At 40.7% G+C, this 23571-nt stretch overlaps 1 protein-coding gene across 1 annotated transcript in view; it reads right to left on the reverse strand.

The window, feature by feature from the left end:
- Window positions 1-439: 439 nt before the first annotated feature.
- Window positions 440-23571, reverse strand: part of LOC149453693 (granzyme A-like) — a 31686-nt gene continuing 8554 nt past the window's right edge. Inside the window, exons 3-5 of the mRNA XM_089688087.1 lie at window positions 18133-18277; window positions 14768-15028; window positions 440-3857 (exon numbers count right to left, since the gene is read on the reverse strand). Of these exons, the coding sequence (XP_089544213.1) occupies window positions 3663-3857; window positions 14768-15028; window positions 18133-18277 (601 nt within the window). The 3' untranslated portion in view covers window positions 440-3662. The remainder of the gene's footprint in view (window positions 3858-14767; window positions 15029-18132; window positions 18278-23571) is intronic.

Consider the following 23571-nt stretch of genomic DNA (forward strand, 5'->3'; position numbering starts at 1 on the left):
CCCTTTAGGTCAAAAGCGGGTTTAGATCAGCTAGAGAACAGCGATAGTAAATCAGAACCACTTACAGAATTGAGTGATAATGATTCGTGGAGAAATTCGTCATCAGACACTGAAAACAATTTTGCGACTTTGCTCAGCGATGTGCGAACTTGGCGCTATATTTCAAATTTCAGTGTTTTTGGTTTGATTATATTATTGAATTAAATGTATTATTATTATATTATTATTTTTTATGATTATTTATTAAATTATAATTTATGATTTTGTGTTTCAAATTTTATCATACCCGGGATGTTTAATAGACTCTTGTTCGGATAGATTTCAGTGAGCTATTCCTAAATATTACAGCCTACATTAAAAAAACTACATATTTCCATGCAAAATAATCTGAAATAATCATACCGCTAGCGAGGTTAACAAAATGAAACTGTTTGCTCCATTTGGGTATAGCTGTCCTTTAATTCACAGCAAAGAGATAAACAATAATACAGTACCAGAGGCAAACAGCATAGAAACAGGATTATAAAGGATATATTATTCATGGCACTTGCAAAATGTAATGAATAGAGTTCACAAAGAAGTAACAACTACTACTACATGCATCTTGAAGGTAAAAATAACAAGCATTAATGTAAATTTTTAGCTCCATCACTGTTAATGAAATGTCTTCAATACTCTCTGTGTCACGGACCCTGAACAATTTTAGAAATCAGATTTCTAAGTCTGACTTTACTTTTTCATACTTGCCCTGGATAAACAAAAATGTCAAAGGCATGGGGAAGCTTGCGGCTTTGTTGCCTTCCTCCTACTATGTATTGCTAGGTGAATTAGCAGCCAATCACTAGGCGTGGGCACTGTCACTTGGAGGCAGGATGAAACATGATTAAAACTTAGCATGACTAAATTGGCACGTGTTAACAGACATGATAAAATAGTGCGATTCTGGCAGAGGCAAGCCTCCCTTTTACCATGCCCATAACAACCTGCGGGTATGGGGGCCATTTTGATCCCCTGGAAGGCAACCCTGATGAGGGAAAGGCTGTGTAGCTGCACAGGGCTGGAGGGGAAAGGAATTAACTACCCCAAGTCACCTTCATGTAAAGTCCTACTCAAATCCATCAACTTGTTTAATGTGGGTTTTACAACCAATTTTTGATAGTGTTAATATCCCTGGTACATTGGCAGTCAGTGTAAATTTCTCTGTTACGTTGGAGGTCAGTATGATTTTCCTTGTTATTTTGGTGGTCAGAATAATTTTTCCTTCTATATTGGTGGTTAGTGTAAATTCCTGTTATATTGGTGGTCAGAGTAAATTCCCCTGTTACATTGTTTGGCTGTGTAAATTCCTACATTTGTGGTCAGGCTAGAAAAGAAAATTTCAATAACATGAGGGAGAGCACATGTAGTGGGAAGCTCCCTATGCTAATGTTGATATTTATTTAAATACAATCAATGCTTTATAGGCAAAAGGGATGCTACTCTCCTGACCAGCCCATGTGAGATAGTAAAGAGTGTAAAAAGCCATTGGTCCTCCGTAAACCATGCTAACTGACGCGTTTCATCCTGCCACTTGGGCTTAGCCATGGACCTCTATGACTAAGCCCCAATGGGCAAGGTGAAATGCCTTGGAGGAGTGGTTTGCGGAGGAGCAAATGCTAACGCTGCTTCATATTATCTCACATGGGCTGGGCAGGAGAGTGGCGTCCCCTTTGCCTACATGTTTGAAACTCTCTGGGAAAGTGCATCAAACTGGGATCCACCAATTGTTTATTTGTTTATCTATCTTTACTGAGGAGCAAAAACACACATGGACTTTCTATGACTGGGTTTCTAAGCTTTATATTAATGGACTGTCCATTAAAAAGAATGGCTGACATCCCTGAGGCTCATCTGTGGAAACTAGCAGAAAAAAAACAGGGATTTTGCCTAGCTAAAGTCAGCAGTTTAGCTCTAGATTAATTGGAAATGTACAGTGGGTATAAAAACAATCCGCCCTCTTTAAAATAATCACATTTTGTTTCTTTTCAGCCTGAAATGAAGATACAGTTTTTGTTTTATCCAGTTGTACTGTATTTGCTCAATGCAACTTAAACCGTCCAAGTGAAAGATAAAACACCAAGTCAGAAAAAAATAAAAATAAAAATCAAAAACAGAATAACTGAGTTGGAAAAAGGATCACCCCTTACTAAAAATGATTTGTAAACTCAATCAGGTGTAGCTAATCACCTTCTCAATGGCACACAAAGCCATTTGACTTTCAACTGTGATCAGCTGTGGTCATTTTTTAATAGCTCAGCATGTAAAGAGATTTCCTGGAGCATTTCAGTCCCTGGTAGTGCAACTGACGCAAACAATCAACTATGGGTGGCAAGGCACTGTCAAAAGATCTCTGGGATAAAGTTGTGGCACAAGTCAGGAGATGGATAAAAAAAAATTTCAAAGGCTTTATCAATGCCTAGAAGCACAGTGAAGTATATTGTTAGGAAGTGGAATGTATTTGGTACAACACAGACCAGGACCGGGATCATGACGTCCCTCCAAACTGGATAAAAGACCCAGGAAGAACCGGGATGAAGGAGCCGGGAGAAAACTAGTCAGAGAGGCTCCCAAGAGGCCTACAGCAACTCTGAAGCAGTTGCAGGAATTAATGACAAAGAGTAGTCATTGTGTGCATGTGACAATATCACAAATTCTCCATAAATGTGGCTTGTATGGGTAGGTTGCAAGAAAAAGCCGCTCCTCAAGAAAGGTCACACGCGGTCATGACTGAGCTTAACCAAAACGCACCTTGAAGATTCTGAGGTCACATGGAAAAGGTGTTATGGTCAGATGAAACTAAAATTGAATTATTTGGCCTCAACACTAAACGATAAGTCTGGCGGAAATCCAACACAGTTCAAAATCCAAATAACACCATTCCTACAGTAAACATGGAGGTTATAATATCCTGTTATGAATGGTGGTGGTGGTGGTGGTGGTGGGGGGGGGAGGGGTTAGCAGGAACTGGAGCACTTGTTAGGATAGAAAAAAAGTGGATGGGGCAAAATACCACCAAATTCTTGAGGAAAATCTGCTGCCCTCTGCCATAAAGTTATCTATGGGAAGAAGGTTTACCTTCCAACATGACAATGACCCAAAGCACACAGCAAAAAATGACCACATAGTGGTTGAAAGAAAAAGGTGAATGTCCTTGCATGGCCTAGTCAGAAGTCAGACTTAAACCCAATTGAAAATCTGTAGAATGACTTAAACACTGCAGTCACAAATGGTCACCATCAAATTTAACTGAACTTGAGCAGTTTTGCAAGGAAGAGTGGACAAATATTGCAAAGTCTGGATGTGCAAAGTTAGTAGAGACATATCCCAACAGACTAAAGGCTGGAGTTAACACAAAAGGTGGTTCAGCAAAATATTGACATTGGCCCTTTTTCCAACTCAGTTATTCTGTTTTTTATTTCTTTTTTTCCTGACATGTTGGTGTTATATCTTCCACGTGGATGTTATAAGTTGCACTGAGTAATTACAACTGGAGAAAACCAAAACTGTGTCTGTTTTAATTTCAGGCTGCAAAGCAAAAAAAATTGATTATTTTAAAAGGGGGGGGGGGGTGATTCTTTTCTACACCTACTGTAAGCATCTTACTGCTTTTCATGGGCAACGGGTCATCTTTTGCACAAATTTTCTTTGCCCCAGCTGTCAATGTCATTGTTACTAATTATTCTATCAATCCACAGGACATATTTCTGGGTCAGTCGAGTAAATACATTGGAGGTCTCTGGGGTTCCACATGGCATATATCCAAAAGAATTCACTCCGCAGAAAACATTATCACAGATTAGAGGACTTCCCGAATCTCCCTGTGTGGAATAAAGGTTAAGTATTAAGTAGTACTCTTGGAACAAATAAGGTAAAACTGGGTTTGGCATGTAAATACTTCTCAGTGAAGGCCATATTTATCAGCAGGAGAAACACAACATTCTAAACATTTTTACTAAAGCTCCAATTTTGTTACTTCACGTTGATCAGATTGGGTGAAATAGTTATGAAAATTAAAATGTTTCCTGTGAAGACTGATCTGCATACTCTGAAGCAACTCAACATTACAACCTAGAGAGTATTTATCAGTTTATCAATGGCTAACTCATATTTCTCTTGGGTAACTGCAGAGTTCTGGGGAAAGATGCAAGATAATCACACAAGCAGGAAATTACATTTTTAGGTAAGTTCTGTACACATTGGATGTGCACACCACTCCCAGGTTACCATATTTTACACCCCGGTCACATAGAGTGAGACTTGGCATGTGATTTGCATGCCAGGCGACTTGCAAATTGTATGCCAAGTCGCACCCTATTGTCCGCAATTAGAGCGGTCAAATCAGTGCGGTTGCGACTTGGTCGGAGCCACACCGATTTCTAAAGTTGTACATGCACTACTGTGTCAAATGTCTTGCAAATCGCACCTGAAATCGGCATCTCACCCGACTTTGAAATCGTGCGACTTCACTTTAAATCGTTCAATTTCAAAGTTGGGCTTGATGTGACCGGGGGGTGAATGGAGTGAGTTTCAACTTTTTTTTTTTATAGTTTTCTAAAATGACTGTTGTATATAGGAATGCAAAGGGAATTTTTATCACATTTAAGAACAAAATGAGGGGTGTAGCAGTTATATCTGTTTTTTTTAAGCAAAAGCTACTCTCTTCACTGGTTCATACAGTCCCTTGTTGTGTCTCATATTATTTAAAAGCTGGCAGTTGGTGCTATATTTAGACTCATTTCAATACCAGGCACTTTTACCCCCATCCTGTCCAGGCCAATTTTCAGTTTTCAGCACTGTTGCACATTGAATCGGTCATGCAACACTGTACCCATATGAAATTTATCTTTTTTTGAGACAGATAGAGCTTTCTTTTGGTGGTATTTCATCACCACTGGGTTTTTTTTTTCTGCTAAACAACCAAAAAAAGACAGAAAAGTTTGAACACAAAATGTTTTCTTAGTTTCTGTTATAACATTTTGTAAATAAGTAACTTTTCTCCATTTGTTTAGTGATGAGGCTGCATTGATGGGCACTGATAGATGGCACTGATGAGGTGGCATTGATGAGGCAGCACTGATGAGGTGGCACTGATGAGACAACATTGATGGGCACTGATGAAGAGGCACTGACATGACTGCACTGATATGTGGCACTGATGGGCACTGATAGGTGGCATTGATGGGCACTGGTAGGCGGCACTGATGGGCAGTGATGGACGGCACTGAGGGGCACTGATACAGTGCCTTGAAAAAGTATTCATGCCCCTTGAAATTTTCCACATTTTGTCATGTTACAACCAAAAACATAAATATATTTTATTGTGATTTTATGTGATAGACCAACACAAAATGGCACATAATTGTGAAGTGGAAGGAAAATGATAAATGGTTTTCAAAATAAATATCTGAAAAGAGTGCCGTGCATTTGTATTCAGCCCCCTTTACTCTGATACCCCTAACTAAAATCTAGTGAACCAATTGCCTTCAGAAATCACCTAAGCAGTAAATAGAGTCCATCTATGTGTCATTTCATATCAGTATAATTACAGCTGTTCTGTGAACTGCTCAGAGGTTTGTTAGAGAACATTAGTGAACAAACAGCACTGTGAAGGCCAAGGAACACACCAGACAGGTCAAGGATAAAGTTGTGGATATGTTTAAAGCAGGGTTAGGTTATAAAAAAATATCCCAAGCTTTGAACATCTCATGGAGCACTTGGAGAATCTGTCCATAAGACAACTATTAGTCGTGCACTACACAAATCTGGCCTTTGTGGAAGAGTGGCAAGAAGAAAGCCATTGTTAAAAGAAAGCCATAAGAAGTCTCGTTTGCAGTTTGCGAGAAGCCATGTGGGGGGACACAGCAAACATGTGGAAGAAGGTGCTCTGGTCAGGTGAGACCAAAATTGAACTTTTTGGACTAAAAGCAAAATGCTATGTGTGGTGGAAAACTAACACTGTACATAACCCTGAACACACCATCCCCACCGTGAAACATGTTGGTGGCAGCATCATATTGTGAGGATGCTTTTCTTCAGCAGGGACAGGGAAGCTGGTCAGAGTTGACGGGGAGATAGATGGAGACAAATACAGGGCAATCTTAGAAGAAAACCTGTTAGAGTCTGAAAAAGATTTGAGACTGGGGCCGAGGTTCACCTTCCAGCAGGGAAACGACCCAAAACATGCAGCCAAAGCTACATCCAATCTGACAGAGCTTGAGCTATTTTGCAAAGAAAGAAAGGACAAAAATTTAATTCTCTAGTTGTGCAAAGCTAGTAGAGACATCCCCAAAAAAGACTTGCAGCCGTAATTACAGTGAAAGGTGGTTCTACAAAGTATTGACTCTGGGAGGCTGAATACAAATGCATTCCACAATTTTCAGATATTTATTTGTAAAAAATTTTGAAAACCATTTATCATTTTCCTTCCACTTCACAATTATGTGCCACTTTGTGTTGGTCTATCACATAAAATCCCAATAAAACACATTTACGTTTTTGGTTGTAACATGACAAAATGTGAAAAAATTTCAAGGGGTATGAATACTTTTTCAAGGCACTCTAGGAGGCACTGATAGGCAATGACAGCCAGCACTAATAGGCACTATCAGGGCTGCACTGATGTTCAGTGCCCTGATTATCAGTGTAGATGTTCCCTGTTACACTTGCAGCACTAAGGAAAGGGAAGTATGATAACCGGCAAGTATGTTTACACTGTGATTGGACACAGATGATCAATGTAAAGGGCCACTGTGATTGGCCCTTTACCACGTTGTGTAATCAGCTGTGCCTGAAGGACACAGCAATCACAGAGCACACCGGGTGCACACCGCAGCGGGTACATGGGGGGCGTGGTTATGGGAGGACATCCATGGATGCTCTTCCAGAACTAGACGACTGCGCTGTAGTTGTCTTTTGGCTATAATGTGATCGGGAAGCAGTTGAAGTCTGGTAATGGTATTGCACAGAGCAGCCCCAATCTTCTCGGGTGCCCCGCAGGAGCTTCTGGCCCCTCCCCTTTGACTAGTGTCCCCAGTATCAAGCAGCTTACTATGGTGATAATGGGACCATTGGCTCCCGCTGCTGTGTTTCAGTCAATAAGAAGAGAGAGACCTGGGACAGCCGAGGATCAGTGCACATCACTGGATCAAGAGGGGGCTCAGGTAAGTATATGGGGGGAACGGCGTACAGAATAGAATAAAATGCATGAAGGTAAAAAACTTTCAGCTTTTACAACCATTATAAAGTGGAACTTCACCCAAAAGGGGAAGTTCCACACTTCCTCATCCTCCTCCCCTCCCCTGCCACATTTGGAATTATTTTTTTTGGAGGGGGGAGGAGGTACCGTTTTGACAGGTTCTCACCTCCACTTCTGGTCAGATCACTGGAAGCTCTCCTTCTGCATATCCGCAACTTTCTGGGACGCATCACAGGTCCCAGAAAGCTTTGGGAACATTCACAAAGCGCAGTGTGGCTCGTGCATGTGGGAAGCCATTGCCCTTCTTTAATGATCTTTTTATAAATAGATTAAACAGCATAGAGGATGTTTTGGACCCCTACTAGTGGGCTAAATTGTATACATCAATATTGCTCACTTTTAACTAAAAAAAAAAAAAAAAAGAGAGAGTGCAGCCCCAGACTCTGCACTGTCTAGCTTATAGTCACTGAAACAAGTGATGGTAGTATCTGTTATAAATGGAACCCTGAATAAACGACACTCAATTTTATTATAATAAAGTGGAACTATAGCAAAACTTTTTTCATTTTGAATAGAATAAGGGAGGGTTATAACCTCTGTAAGATGTTCTCCCTGTGCCTGCGTGGCATTCCCCTGGGTACTCTGGTTCCCTCCCACACTCCAAAGACATGCTGGCAGGTTAAGTGGCTCCTGTCTAAATTGGCCCTAGTAATGTAAATTAGGGACCTTAGATTGTACACCCCTTGAGGGTTAGGGACTGATGTGAATGTACAATATATATGTAAAGTGCTGAGTAAATTAACAGCGCTATATAAGTACTTGTAATAATTTTTCCCTCTTTTTCTCAATTTCTCTTCAACTGAAAGGAAATCCCTGCAAATTAAGGGAATCTCTTGGGGGGCCCAGGTCATCAGAACTAGAGTCCCTATTGGAAGATTTCCCCTCTATTACTTTTCTGGGGACAACCCAAAATTTGGGATTTTCTTTCACTTTCATTTATAATGGTAACAAATACAAATATGGTGAATCTCTCTAACAGGGACACAGACAGCACTACAACTCACAGGTGTTCTAATCCCTTTCCACTCTATCCAAAACTAACAAAAAAAATTTTGCCTTTACTTATACTTTAAGTATTGTCACCAAAGTATTTCCAATTAGGAACTGAAGTAATGAGTGATTGATTTGTGGAAGCACCCCTTGGGCTTAATTAATAACATGGCTTTTTCAATGAACTTTATTCATTATTCGTATTGATGGAGTTTGCTGAAAAATCATCATGCTGTTCCATGGTTTGCCATTTGGTATATGGCCTCAATAACCATGATTGAAGTGAAGTCCAGACTGAGTAAAGTCCAGGGAGAAAAAATGCCTTTTGTTCACTGTCACTTTATAAATATGTCCCCCCAATCACAGGCGCAAGTAAAAGAAACCTGTGCTAAAAAAAAGTAAAGATTGCCACTGCTTACCTCCATTTGGAAATACTAGTTGCCTTGCGGTCATGCTGGCCCTCCGCCTTTAATGCTTTATGAGTATCCTTCTCAGAATAAGTTTCAATGCAAAGTAAAATCAAAACTCCTGATTTTCATATTTGTTCCAAGTCAGAGACTCAAAGACAGACTTTTAGTACTTAAGCATGAACCAGGCTGCCCCACTCATTTAGCAGAGTCTATATGTCAGTTATTTTTGCCTTCTTGAGACCACTAGGCCCGGACAGGTCTGAGACCAATTTAGTAATGAAGATGAGACAGAATATTACCCAAACAGACATAATTAAAGTGTTACTAAACCCATGACCCAGGCACATAAGTATCAACCCTCAGTGGGTCTTAGTCATAGGCACTTAAGACCCACTGAGGGTTGATACCCGTGAGCCTGGAGGACTGCATGTTGTAAATAAAGTATCGCAAGAGCTACAGCGGGTGCCGGCTATATTCATTCACAGAACATGGAAATGTAGTTATGTTAGTAACTATAAACTGCTAAATACCTTTTCTCATCAGCAGCATAAAGCATTCTTATCAGTGTCCAGCTGAGCATCGGTTAATCTTGTAGGAGGAGTTTTCATTCTCCTCTGATTGTCCTATGAGGCTGCATGACCTCTGTCTGGACAGTACTGATTGGAACTGTATACTGATCACATGCCCCTCCCCCCCCCAAAAAAAAAAACCTCTCTAGCAATACTCACCAAACAGAGCATGTGCAGACTTGCCACTGCTTCTCTTCACTATCACAGATGAATTGGGGTAATCAAAAGAAGGGGAGGATCAAAGAAGACAGGAACAAACAGCCTTTTTACACAATGTGCAGGATTTGAATCCTTAGGTTCCACAATGAGTATAACAAGCATGCTTTACTGCATATACAGACTGATTTTACTGTTGTGGGTTTAGTAACACCTTAGGAAGTGGACAGCATCGGGCTTCATTTAGTAACAGTGCTACTTTATAACAGCGGAGAGTGTAATTGAAAAATCAAGGTGTAGCATTATAATGAATCTGTTTTATAATTTGGAGTCAATCTTGCATCTGTTTAGCAATACCTTACTGTGCCCCATTTCTAAGAAGCTAATAAGCCACAATTACAATTAGGAAACTAGTGTTTTTATAAAGAGAGGTCAGCAACAGCAAACCATATATTTCTCTAGTCATCCGATTACTTTAGAAGCAGGCACTTCAAGGTGCCTTTATACACTCAGTGGCCACTTTGTTAGATACACTTGACCAATTGCTTGGTAACACACATTGCTAATCAGCCAATCACATGGCAGCAACTCAGTGCATTTATGCATGGAGATGTGGTAAAGACTACTTGCTGAAGTTCAAACCGAGCATGAGAATGGGGAAAAAAAGGGAATTTAAGTGACTTTGAACATGGCATGGTTGTTGGGGCCAGACAGGCTGGTCTGAGTATTTCAAAAACCCCTGATCTACTGGGATTTTAACGTACAACCATCTCTAGGGTTTACAGAGAATGGTCTGAAAAAGAGAAAATATCCAGTGAGTGGCAGTTGTGTGGACGAAAATGCCTTGTTGATGTCAGAGGTCACAGAAGAATGGGCAGACTGGTTGCTGCGATATTCAGATGATAGGGTCAGAATTTGGTTTAAACAGCATGAAAGCATGGATCCATCCTGCCTTGTATCAATGGTTCAGGCTGGTAGTGGGGATGTAATGGTGTGGGGGATATTTTCTTGGCACTAGCAAGGTGTACCTAATAAAGTGGCCAGTGAATTATGTCTAAATGGACTTAATTTGCAAAATCTGGTGTAGCTGCGCATGGTGGCCATTCAGCTTCTAACTTCATCTTGTTCAATTAAACTTTGACAGAAAAAAAACCCAAAAAAACCTGGGGGCTTGTTTCTACCAGATTCTTGCACTCTCCAGTTTTAATAAATCCTTCTGTGCAGTCTCCACAACATGGCCACACTTTGCAGAGATAAGGAAGTGCTTAGGCTGTGCATAAATGTTTGGAGATTAGTGGACACACATACTGATAGATTGACTGGCAGAGGGTTTCCCCTTTATAATTTCCTAACAAATGCAATGCTGTCATTAGATAGCATACACATTTTAAGGCCTTTTTAACTTTGAGTGGTCTTGTGCTCCTCTCAGATAATAACTGCAATTTTCTGAAACTGGCTAAGATATTTACCTAGCATCTAGTGAGAAAGGTAAATTGTCTGCAATCATATATTGATATGTATTTCATGGTTGCATAGATGAAACAATATACACTCACTTGCCACTTTATTAGGTACACCTTGCTAGTGCCAAGAAACTATCTCCCACACCATTACACCACCACCAGCCTGAACCATTGATACAAGACAGAATTTTCAGACCATTCTCTGTAAACCCTAGAGATGGTTGTACGTGAAAATCCCAGTAGATCATCAGTTTCTGAAATACTCAGACCAGCCTGTCTGGCACCAACAGACATGCCACGTTCAAAGTAATCTAAAGCCCCTTTCTTCCCCAATTCAACAGGTGTACGTAATAAAGTGGCCAGTGAGTGTACATATAGTTATTACATAGGCCTCCACTTAATTCTAGTTTGGAGCTCTGTCATGGCTTCCACCTGTTTGGTACCCAATAGGCACATTTCTTATGTCCCACTAAATAGTGAAAATAGGGAAGACATACCAGAGCTATAAATTAATCACCTTACATTTCCTTTATTTGCTGCTATTACTTAAAGAGACTTTGCCATTTTAAAGAGAGAAAAAAACACTGTTGATATACAGTGCAGCAGCCCTGCTGTGATGGTCAAATTCTGGGCTGTTATCGCAGGTAAAGCTCTGATATAACCTATATTGCCAAAAGTATTGGGATGTCTGCCTTTACACGCATATGAATGTTAATGGCATCCCAGTCTTAGTCCATAGAGTTCAATATTGAGTTGGCCCGCCCTTTGCAGCTATAACAGCTTCAACTCTTCTGGGAAGGCTGTCCACAAGGTTTAGGAGTGTGTCTATGGGAATGTTTGACCATTCTTTCAGAAGCGCACTTGTGAGGTCAGACACTGATGTCAGACGAGAAGGCCTGGCTCGCAGTCTCCACTCTAATTCATCCCAAAGTGTTCTATGGGGCTGAGGTCAGGACTCTGTGCAGGTCAGTCAAGTTCCTCCACCCCAAGCTCTCTCCCCCATGACTTTATGGACCTTGCTTTGTGCACTGGTGCGCAGTCATGTTGGCACAGGAAGGGGCCATCCCCAAACTGTTCCCACAAAGTTAGGAGCATGAAATTGTCCAAAATGTCTTGGTATGCTGACGCCTTGAGAGTTCCGTTCACTGAAACTAAGGGGCCCAGCGCAACCCTTGAAAAACAACCCCACACCATAATCCCCCCTCCACCAAACTTTATACTTGGCACAATGCAGTTAGGCAAGTAACGTTCTCCTGGCAACCTCCAAACTCAGACACATCCATCGGATTGCCAGACAGGGAAGCGTGATTTGTCACTCCAGAGAACACATCTCCACTGCTCTAGAGTCCAGTGGCGCTGTGCTTTATACCACTGCATCCGATGCTTTTCATTGCACTTGGTGATGTAAGGCTTGGATGCAGCTGCTCGACTATGGAAACCCATTCCATGAAGCTCTCTATGCACTGTTGCTGTGCTAATCTGAAGGCCACATGCACTTTGGAGGTCTTTACCTGTTGACTCTGCAGTCAGTTAGTGACTTCTGCGCACTGTGCGCTTCAGCATACGCTGACCCCGCTCTGTCATTTTACTTGGCCTACCACTTTGTGGCTGAGTTGCTGTTGTTCCCAATTGCTTCCACTTTGTTGTAATACCACTAACAGTTGATTTTGTTTTTGAGTTTGTAGAAAAGAGCTTTTATTAAAAATAAAAATGAATGATTGCTATCATCGTTTTAACATAACAAAGAATATAACAGAATATGTGAAAAGGAAATCAAGGCTGCAAAATGGAAAATGAAGGACAGATTGCAAAAGATAGCAGGACAAACCCCCCAAATTTCTTCAAATATATTAATAGTAAAAAGGTCAGGTCCAAGCATGTAGGCCCTTTACAAAATAATCTAGAGTGGTTGACTGGGGACAAAAAGAAGGCAATGTCCATTGCTACAATATGCAGTCCACTTTGTTGACTACTGCTGCTATATGTGTCTACTCTTTATGGCGTTTAACCTCCGCGATTAGAGTTGGTCACCTTGAATGAGAAACTGTTTTGGATCTAACATTGTCCACATCTATTGCAATGCAGCTGAATATATCTTATAAAAGTCCACTTATGATGGCTACGTATTATTAATGTGAAATGGCAACCCATATGGAACTACCTATTCTTATGAAGTGAAGTCATATGATTTGCCATCTTTTGATCGTTCGTCATGCTGCAATTTTCAAAGAGGACTATTTGATTGCCAATTTACTTGATATGGACAGGTTTTCAGCTAAGCTTTCTATTAGTTACCATCTGTCAGTCTCTAATCTATATAATTTATTTACATGATGTGGAATATTGTAATGCTCTCCATGATCATGAAGTGAGCTATTTTCCCAAACTGGGTTTCCCATTCAATGATGTGCATCTTAATATGCATGGCTCCTAAGACTGTCTTTGATACACATCACTGATCATTAGCATATGTCTTAGTACAGACGGTTTCTTTTAATTTATTGTATATGACTGCTGTTTTTATGTCCTGCCTTGTAAGGTAATGTCCTCCCATAATTTTTTAATAGATATATATTTAAGTTTTGTATGTAATTCTTAAAATGCTATTTTGCATGGGCAGTTTTTGATTACAGATTGTTCTTCACAGCTGCGTTATTTCTTGACATTTTAGTATCTATTTGCTGCACACAACCTCATCTTTTATTTTGTACAAAAAAGTGGGGATACAATTGAGTTTGTTTGCACTTGTCTTTATTTTAGTGTAACTTTTTTCTGCAAATGTAGATTTGATAAAAAGTCGTGCAAATATTGTGTGACATAATAAATAGTAACTAATATTTTTTTATTCTACACGGCCTCTGCATTAAAAAAATATATAATGTTCTGGAAGTTATAGCCTCCCTGGAGGTATTCCCGAGTGTAGCTCGGGGTAAAGTTTCAGTACCACAAGCGGTAACCCCCGAGCTACACTCAGGCTTACCATGCAGCGCTGCTCCGCGATCCCTTGATCACTTACCTTGTCCTGCGCTCCCGCGATGACCCTCCTGCAGTGTCCCCGGCAATGTAATCCGGTGGATGCCGGCATCTGTCATCTGGGTTCCGTCCCCTGCAAGCGTCCAGACGTACTGGGGACGGAACTGGCGGGAAATTTGAAAATGACAAAAAGTGACATTCACTAAAATCACATAGTAAAACATTACTGTATCAAACCATTTCACATACATTTTGTCCCGAGTGCTTTGTCCTGCCTGCATTTTTACCGTTCTTTCTGCCTGGAAACTGAGAAATATCCATGGCGTCCAAAAAGCGTCCCTTTAGGTCAAAAGTGGTTTTAGACCAGCTAGAGAACAGTGATAGTAAATTAGAACTACTTGCAGAATTGAGTGATAATGATTCGTGGGGGAAATTCGTCATCAGACACTAAAAATGATTTTGCGACTTTGCTCAGTGATGTGCAAACTTGGCGCTATATTTCAAATTTCAGTGTTTTTGGTTTGATTATATTATTGAATTAAATTTATTATTATAGTATTATTTTTTATGATTATTAAATTATAATTTATGATTTTGTGTTTCAAATTTATCCTACCCGGGATGTTTACTAGACTGTTGTTTGGCGAGATTTCAGTGAGTTCTTCCTAAAAATTACAGGCCTACAATAAAAAAAATACATATTTCCATGCAAAAACATTTACCGCTTTGAGCACAGAAATATGGACATAATCATACCGCTAGGGAGGTTAAGTAATTTTATCGACAAAAATGCACATTTTACCATGTATATCAAAAATGAAACCATTGCTCCAAAGGAGAAGTGGATAAAGAAACAACAGCACTGGAGGCAAATTGTTCTGAGAGGACACAAAAAAAGGATGTTACTCTTACCTTGCAAGTGTCTTGCCTGTCAGAACCCACATTAGTGCAAATCATATCTGCTGTAATGAAATATTTGTGTCTCCAGTCTTTAATGCATTTTTCTCTATCTAGTATTGTGATATTGGCTTCTTTTAGTGTGTCGGAATGGTTGCCTGATTCAGTTCTTCCCCATCCAGCTATCCTACATATTGTACCTTCTGGAATGTCTTCAAATGTCTCTGGTAACGGAATGATGTTGACAGCATCTCCAAGTGTTGCCTTCTTGGATAACTGGAAGCACATAAATTATACAATACACATTTATTACACATATACAATGTATTTAGAGACGTTTACTGCTGAATGAAAATATACACTCAGTTGCCTTTTGTCTCTAAGTCCTTTTCATACTCCAAATTGCTGCTCATAGCATGCAAAATACACATAGATAATGTAGCACTACCCCCTCAGGGGTTCCCTGTCTTGCCTGGTCCCGCTATGAAAGCCCAACCCCTGCTGGCACCACCTTAAACCTCTAGCCAGAAGAACCATTTGGCTGCAACCATAAAATAGACTCACACACAGTTTAGAGTGAACTGATACTTTGGTTGTATTAAAGTGAAAAGTAGGCACAGTAAGGCAGCAAACAAAAAATGTGCATGAAATAACAGTTATCACTCTTAATAACTTCAAATAAGGGTCACAACACAGCACAAACTCAATCAGTTCTAGATGTCCTGGAATTTAAATGATAGCCCCAGTCTTGAGATATTTCTTCCCCAGTGAGCAAAGAAAAACTACAAAACAGAGAGGCTAGCTCACTTTGGGCTCTTTTGGGCTCTTTGGGCTAAAGAATCCCTGCCTCTTGAAGAGTGCTACTGTATATAATAATCCTCTGAATATACCTGTCTGTGGTGATAGTGTGTGTTACAGACGTTAATTATTCACATTTGTTCTTGCTAACATTGTGAAGGGTTGATAGGCCCAAAGCTATCTGGTGGCAGTTTGGAGTTTGAAGGGTTAAATGCTAATCAACCTAACACAGTGACAAATGCTCTCAGGCTGCTGACACATAGATTGTGGTCCTGCGAGCTGGAAAATCTTTGCGCATGGTGCAGTTGATAGTGGTATTGTTACACAAGTGACAGTGCGGTGTGCTATTGGCTGGTCCTTTGTCACAAATTGGTGAGAAGGGTAGTGGTCGAGCACTGTATTCGTTACAGTTCCCCCTTCAGAGATCACTCCAGGCAACAGCACTCTGGTCAGCCTGCTTGCAGGGCAGTTCATCAGACTCATCAGCGGTCAGCAATTCCTCCTTTCTCCTCCACTCTCAAAGACCTGGCCTAGCCCGGTCCTCCAGCGTCCTGCACAGCCTTCCCTTCACACCTTCTCTCCCTATTCACTTCCTGTCTCCGGGTTCCCAGGCTTCTGTATTTATTTGCCTCTGCCCACACGCCAGCTGCTCTGGGAAATGTAGTTCACTAGCTCACTGTCAAGCAGCAAAGTCCTGCAGTCAGCCTACGAATTCCACAAAGCTTTTCAACAGAGTCTGTGCAACTGGGCTGCAGGACATTGCCATCTAGTGTCCATTTAACATCCTGCAACGAGTATTACAGCAGGGTGTTACAATAGCGACTGCAGATTTTATATGCAGTGAACATGGCGCAAAGATAAGTTTTACCAAGTCCCTGTGCTATACACTCTTTTTAGAGGAGCATAGGGAACTTGCTTTGAACATCTCCATTTATGCCTATGTGTGGCACTTGTCACTATCAAAATATGCAGATCACTAGTCTGATTGGCTACATACACTTGTCACCGCTGCAAATCTGATGCCCAAAGAAAGGGGGAGCTGACAAGCCTTTTAGCTGCCTAACAGCACTGGGAAAAATGTTGATTGGCAAGGGTTTGGAACAGGACACCCCTGAAATGATCTTCCTCTCCCTCAAGCAAGATGGAAGCCACTCCATTAATTAATTAATGCATGCCACTGTGGTTGATAGCCCAAAAAAGTGGACTGGAACTAAAAAAAATAAAGATAAGCTATGTTATGAAAAAAATTTAGAAATGTTAATTATGCCTTATCAGCACCTGAAAAAATTACCTCTTGACTGGGATTTCTCCTGAAAAAAATTAGCTGTGCTCTTCCTGATATGTGAGTGTGCTTAGGCACTCCTGTACCTAGAGACTCATACATGTACTATATATCTTCAGTGTGATATCTATGGCACTGCTGCCTCTGACTGCTTAAAGCGAGTGAGTTCCACTCACTCTGTAAAAAAATAAAAGTCAGTACCTACAAAAACTGTAGTTGCTGACTTTTAAAAAAACAGCCACCCACCTGTCCCACGATCCCGCGTTGCCCCCGCCGCAGCCCGTTTCACTGGCCGTCCTGTATTCCAGGCGCCGGCATCTTCAGTGTGGGCACCCAGCTGTGACAGCTTGCGGCTTCACAGCCGGGTGCTCACTGTGCATGCGCGAGTAGTGCTGCGCTTCCTGAATGGCCCCATCGTCTTCTGGGACCTGTCACGTGTCCCAAAAGACTACAGGGAGGGAGGGTAGAAGGACAACTTCCACTTCCGATTGCCTAGGCGATCGCAGCAGAAGTGGGAGAGGGTACCTGTCTGTTTCGGGTACCCATCCCCCCCACTCCCCAAAGGTGCCAATCCGTAATGGGGAGTGGGGGACCAATTTTGGGTGGAACTCCGCTTTAAGGAGATTTGTTGCCGTACCTGCTGTGCTGTTTACTGTTCTTCTTGCTGGAGGCTCTTACGTGAAGAAGTACATTGCTGCCTCTACAAAGACAATCTCCAAACTGAGATGCAGTGCAGAACAAGGCATGGTAAAAGGGACAACAGACTGGTGACCAATCCTTTGCCCTTTGCCTCCTTTTGCTGGCACAGCTTTCATAGATCACTCCTTTTTAAGGGTCTTTATGGTTTGCATCAACCATCAGTTTGTCAAACATCTTTGATAAATGTGGATTGTAGTTTTAGAACTTTGAATAAAAGCAAATGGAGAAATGTATACTTAACAACCTGTGTGCTGCTGATCTTTGTCCATACCTCAAATCTATGGCTACTCAAATTTGTTATGTATGATTTGATAACTTTTTAGTAAAAACATATTATGGAAAAAAAAAACACCTGTGTGTGCTAACCCTAATGTTCACTTGATCAGTGTAAATACAGCATCAAACAAATTCAAGGTGTTTTCAAGCACCCCTGCTAATTAATCAATATCAGATTATATCTCTGCCTGTAAACGGAGGCTGTATTATAGGGAGACACCATTCTTCTTTTAGCCTTAGGCTACTATTGAAAGACACCATATTTTATGAGCTTCTGTAGTCGTACAAGCTAACAATTTACATAAAGTGCACATGCAATTCCTACCTGCAAAAGTTGAATATCATTTTGTTTTGTTGTGGAGTTATACGTCTTGTATGCAAAGAGTCTGATAACTTTCATCTTCTGCTTCTCAGATTCATTTTCTTTCATTGAGTGAGCGCCAAGAGTTACTGTAGTGATATTTGCTATCCTAAGGAATATGGCAGAAATGAAAAGTTTAAAGCAACATTTCCACTCGAAACTTATATTTCAATTTTGTGCATTATAGTAACAACTAGTTTTTCATTCTGGGCACCTCAGATAAAGGTGGTACAAGGCCTTTGACCACCATCTTTGTCACATTCCTGCTAAGAGGGACAGCACTACTCAGTTCTGGGACCCCCAGGGATTTGTACTGTGCTTCCCTTTTCTCACTGGGATTAAAAAATGCTGTTTAGAGCGCTCCAACGTAGAACTTGGGTTCCATCAGCCTCGATGTGTGGATCACTAACACCTGAAACTGGTGGAATTAAAACATCAGCAACTCCTTCAGGGATAGGTACTACTTAACTAAAACATTTTATTTACAGTGACTCTTAATTGTACTAAATATAGATTATTGAAAGTCTTTCTTGGAATACAGCCATGTTGTATTATATGCTAATGATAAACATTTAACAGTTTTCATCATTTACTGAAAATATGTAAAAATATTCTATGAATTCAGGGGAAAAGAATTCTGTAATGGTTCTTAGACTCTCTGTAGCTGGGTGTGTTTTCCATCGAACAGAAGGGGGCGCCAATCTGAGTGCAGAGGGTTAACACTTTAATGGTATCAAAAGGAGTAGAAACTACTCACAAACGCAAGGAGGTAAAAGTCATCCTCTGGTAATCCGTTTGTCAGCTAGCAATGTGGTTTAGGGTCAGGGTCAATCAGGATGACCGGGGATGGAGCCGTCAGCTGTCAGCTTTGCAGGAGATTTGAAAATGGCGCCGTTTACCAGCGCGGACAGCAAGGAAATCCCAGACCCGGCAGGGGTGACCGATGGCAAAGCAAGGAGAAGTCAGGTGACACATTTCGAAGTGCTTGCTTCTTCTTCAGACCAGCAGGTCTGAAGAAGAAGCAAGCGCTGAAGAAGAAGAAGCAAGGTCTCCATCCCCGTTCATCCTGATTGACCAGGATCCACAACCACATCGCTGGCTGACAAACGGCTTACCAGAGGATGACTTTTAACCATGCCTTTTAACTCCTTACATTTGTGAGTATTTTTTACTCCTTTTAACCCTCTACACTCAGATTGGCGTCCTCTTCTGTTCGTTTTTTATCTCCTGCAAAGTACTGCTTCGCTCTATGGGGAGTTGCCTTCGCCTGTCATACCCTTTCTAGGACATTTGGATTTTTGGACTTTATGCCTAACATGTCACCTTTCATCTGTACTGCTTGTGATTTTATTTGCTGTATTTACTCATATTAGGATCTCCGTACTTGTGGTTCCCTCCAAGCACCAATTCCATTTACTCTCTTGTACCCACATTGGGTGTGGTTTCAAGGCAACCATTATGTAGGCCTCATTCCACCCACCTTTCGCCTTTAAAATCTCAGCCTCTACAGGAACTTAATAAAAAGTATGGCACAATATCGTGCAAGAGAAAAAAGAAGTACGGGCATGTGTAAAAAAAAATTGGTGCCATACATATTATACCAGCAGAAAAGTTGAGATGAACTACTGGAGAATCAGCATCACCAACAAAACAACATCAAAACAGGGTCCAAAGACATGATTTCTGATGGGCTTACTGAGAATATTGTCCATAGGGCAGATTTGGAGATTATACATTTTAGTGCAAAAAGAGTTCCATGTTGATTTATAGTATATTGTTACTGATTGTTGTACCCTGCTGGGATGGATTGACTTTACTCTACCAAATTTGTCTATTTTTATTAATTTGTTAATTTTGGCAGTGGCTTCATGTTCCAGGGACATTCCCTTGTGGATCTCACCAGTGGGGAGAAAGGGAATATAGAAGGGAACACAGATTCTTTTAATTTTGCTCTTCAATCACTGACTCAGCAATAAAGAGAATTCTGTCACTGACACATTTGTAAATGACACAGGGAAATCGAGAGAAGTATTACCCTTCTGTTCCCTGCAACAATATAATCAGTATTTAAAATCAGGTTAGATGAACCTGGGTTCCCTGTTTTAGGATTTCGTCAGTTGGAACCTGGAAGTAAAAGGAGAATTACACTACATCTGAGCACCACATATTGAAAAATGCTATTTAATTAAATTTTGATATTCAAAGAAAACTTCCCCCATCCATCCATGTCTGCATGCTTTATTTTGCTGAGAAATCACTTATAAAATAAAACCCCTATCATTTCTGGATACGACCATCTTGAGTAAGGGCAGATGATTCCTTTAGCATTTACTTCCTGTAATCCATCTGCCCTTAGCTCAGGCATGCAAGCAAGAGGGTTTGCTTAACTGGGAAAACCCCTCCTCCGCTCCTGAAGACTCCTGGGATGTATGACATCAGTTTCCTAGGCCTGGAAACTAAGACATAACTAAAGAAATGTAAAAATAAAAGTTTAAAACAGGTAAATATGATATACTTTCCTATCTGTTTACTAATGCTAGCAGTATAAGGATTAAAATAGTTAATATTGATCAAGAGCATGAAGTTCTGCTTTAAAGTAGTTGTAAACTCTTATATATACTCAGTGAAGTGACTGGCCTCTGGTGATACACAGAGACTATATAAATCCCCCTACATACGTTGTACCTGTTTATCTGCATCCCTCTATCCTCTACAGATGTTCAAAGTGCAAAATTTATACAGCTTGTCTGAGCTTTTAGAAAACAGGAGGTGGGGAGCTGAAGTTATGCCCTGCAAAGCTCAATGGGGGAAGCTCTCACAACTGATGGAAGGGAAGGGACACCCCCCCTTCACAAAGCACACAAGAACAGAGCTGAGGCTGTCAATCACAGGCTGTGGGCTGGAGGTCCCTCCCCTGTCACCTTTTTACCTCTGGGTGTCAGGAAAGCTTTTCAGAAGTGACTCATACAGATAGCAGAGGAAAAAAGGCAGGGAATAGGAAATTACACTTGGTGACACGTTGTAGAGGGATATGCTTTGTTCATATTTCTTGTCAGAGGTTTACATCCACTTTAAAGTGGTTGTAAACGTAAACGTTTTTTCCCCTAATGCATTCTCTGCATTAAGGTAAAAATCCTTTTAATATTAGCACACCTCTAAGCCCCCCAAATACTTACCCGAGCCCTATGCACGTCTGCAGCAGCTCTTATCCTCTCTCCCCTGCACAGCAGAGAAATACACAGCAGTATGTTTCCCTAGTAAAACACACACAGCACACATAGTAAAACAGCACACAGTTAACCCTTTGATCGCCCCAGATGTTACCCCTTCCTGCCCAGTGTCATTAGTACAGTGTCAGTGCTTTTTATTAGCACTGATCACTATATGAGTGTCATTGGGATGTCAGTGGTAGTTATTCAGCTCCCCCCAGTGTCAGAATGCCCACTGCAGTCCCGCAATAAGTAACTGATTGCCACCATTACTAGTATAAAAATTTTGTTTTTTAAATTCCACTATATATACCGCCATTTGTAGACACTATAACTTTATTATTATTATTCAGTATTTATAAAGCGCCAACAATTCACTCAGCGCTGTACATTATGAATGGGGACAGAACATGCGACAGTACAGTAACAATACAATGTGATACAAGAGGGGCTCAAGGGCTCTGTTCTTTCGAGCTTACAATCTAGGAGGGAGGGGATAGTGGTACAGGAGGAGATAGCTGTGGGGGATGGAGTGGTAGGAACTTTCATGTAAACCAATTAATTTACATGTATTGGTGTTTTTTTAAGCAAAGACATGTAGCAGAATAAATTGTGGCCTAGTTATGATGAAATAAATTTTTTTACTCAATATGGTTTATAGAAAAAAGTAAAAAATATAGTTTTTTTTTCAAAATTGTCGATCTTTTTTTGTTTATAGTGCAAAAAAAAAATGCACAGGTGATCAAATACCACCAAAAAAAAGCTCCATTTCTAGGGAAAAAAGAACATAAATTTCATTTGGGTTCAGCATTGCATGACCGCGCAATTGTCAGTTAAAGTAACGCAGCACTATATAGCAAAAAATGGCCTGGTCAGGAAGGGGTAAATCCTCTGGAGGGCAAGTGGTTAACGAACACTGATATAGATAATGAACCTATCTGAGTAAATAAAACTTTTTTGTAATATTTTTCATTAAAGGGCAACATTAAATTAGCGTGATATTTGATGCTGTTTTTGATAAACTAACTCATCAGTATCTGGTTTGATGGATGTAGAAGTGAATTCTCAATGTGTTCATCAGATATTTAGGTTCTAATTTTGCCCTTTATGTTTTATCCTTGAAAATAGTTGCTCTCAAATATAGATGCTGCTGAAAACTGATGACATGGAAAAGGTGTGATTGTGAAGAGTAAGGTATTTTTCTTTGGGGAAGATAAAAAAAAGTCCAGTAAAAAGACAAAATTTCTTCGTCTGCATGTGTGTGCTAAGTGTAAAAGCATTTTTACAAAAAAAAATCAACATTTTTAAGTAAGTTTACCATTTTGTGTTGGGCCGCATTGACAGCCGTCTTGAGCTGCAGGTTGGACACCCTTGGTCTATATTATAACATGATGTACATACAGTAGAATGTAACATGAAACAGTTACAATGTACAGATAACAGCAACAGGTGGTGCTGTAGTATTGTAATTCCACTTCTCGCACAACTATTGCTTAACTCAATTTACGTGAATAATAGTAAAATATTAACGATAGATAAATTATATAACTGTTAGCTGGGTTTGAGATCCCATCTTTATGGCTAGGGGACATCCTCTGGTATTTTTGGCTTGCTGGATCATCTTCTGGACTTATGCTTTTAGTTTTTAAACTTTTTTTCTTTATTACAAAATAAAAACGATCACCCTTAGACATGGCCATGGACCAGTCCTCCTGTACGGGGCCCAGTCCAGCAGGGGGTCCCATGCAGATGGGTGAATTGGATGTGCGCAGGGATGGTGATCAGCTTGGTGAGGGGGCAATTACTGGAACCAATCCCCTGTCTGCAGCAGCTGAAAGAGAGAGCCATACAGGGGATTGGTTTTGGCAATTGCCACTCCCCCATCACTCTCCTTGTGCACCATACATTTTCTTCTGCTGCCTAGGCCCCCTGTGTGCCCCCACCCCTGCAGTGCTGCCAGCTTCTTTCTTCTCCTTCCCACTGGCTGCTGCAAGAACACAATTTGATCCTGCAGGGTGGAGAGCGGGGGAAAGTTCTGGTAAATATGTCACATTTACCAGCCCTTTTCTTTACTGAATGAACACAGTGAGTGATTGAAACCGATCACTACTGTGTTCATTGATAAGTGAAGCATAGTAAACTGTTTTTTCGTTTGGGGGGGGGGGCTGTAAGGTTGTCTGTATAGGGCCCCGTA

Source organism: Staurois parvus, unplaced genomic scaffold, assembly GCF_062004578.1.
Source record: "Staurois parvus isolate SC_StPar_1 unplaced genomic scaffold, SC_StPar_1.0 ptg000445l, whole genome shotgun sequence".
Lineage (NCBI taxonomy): Eukaryota > Metazoa > Chordata > Amphibia > Anura > Ranidae > Staurois > Staurois parvus.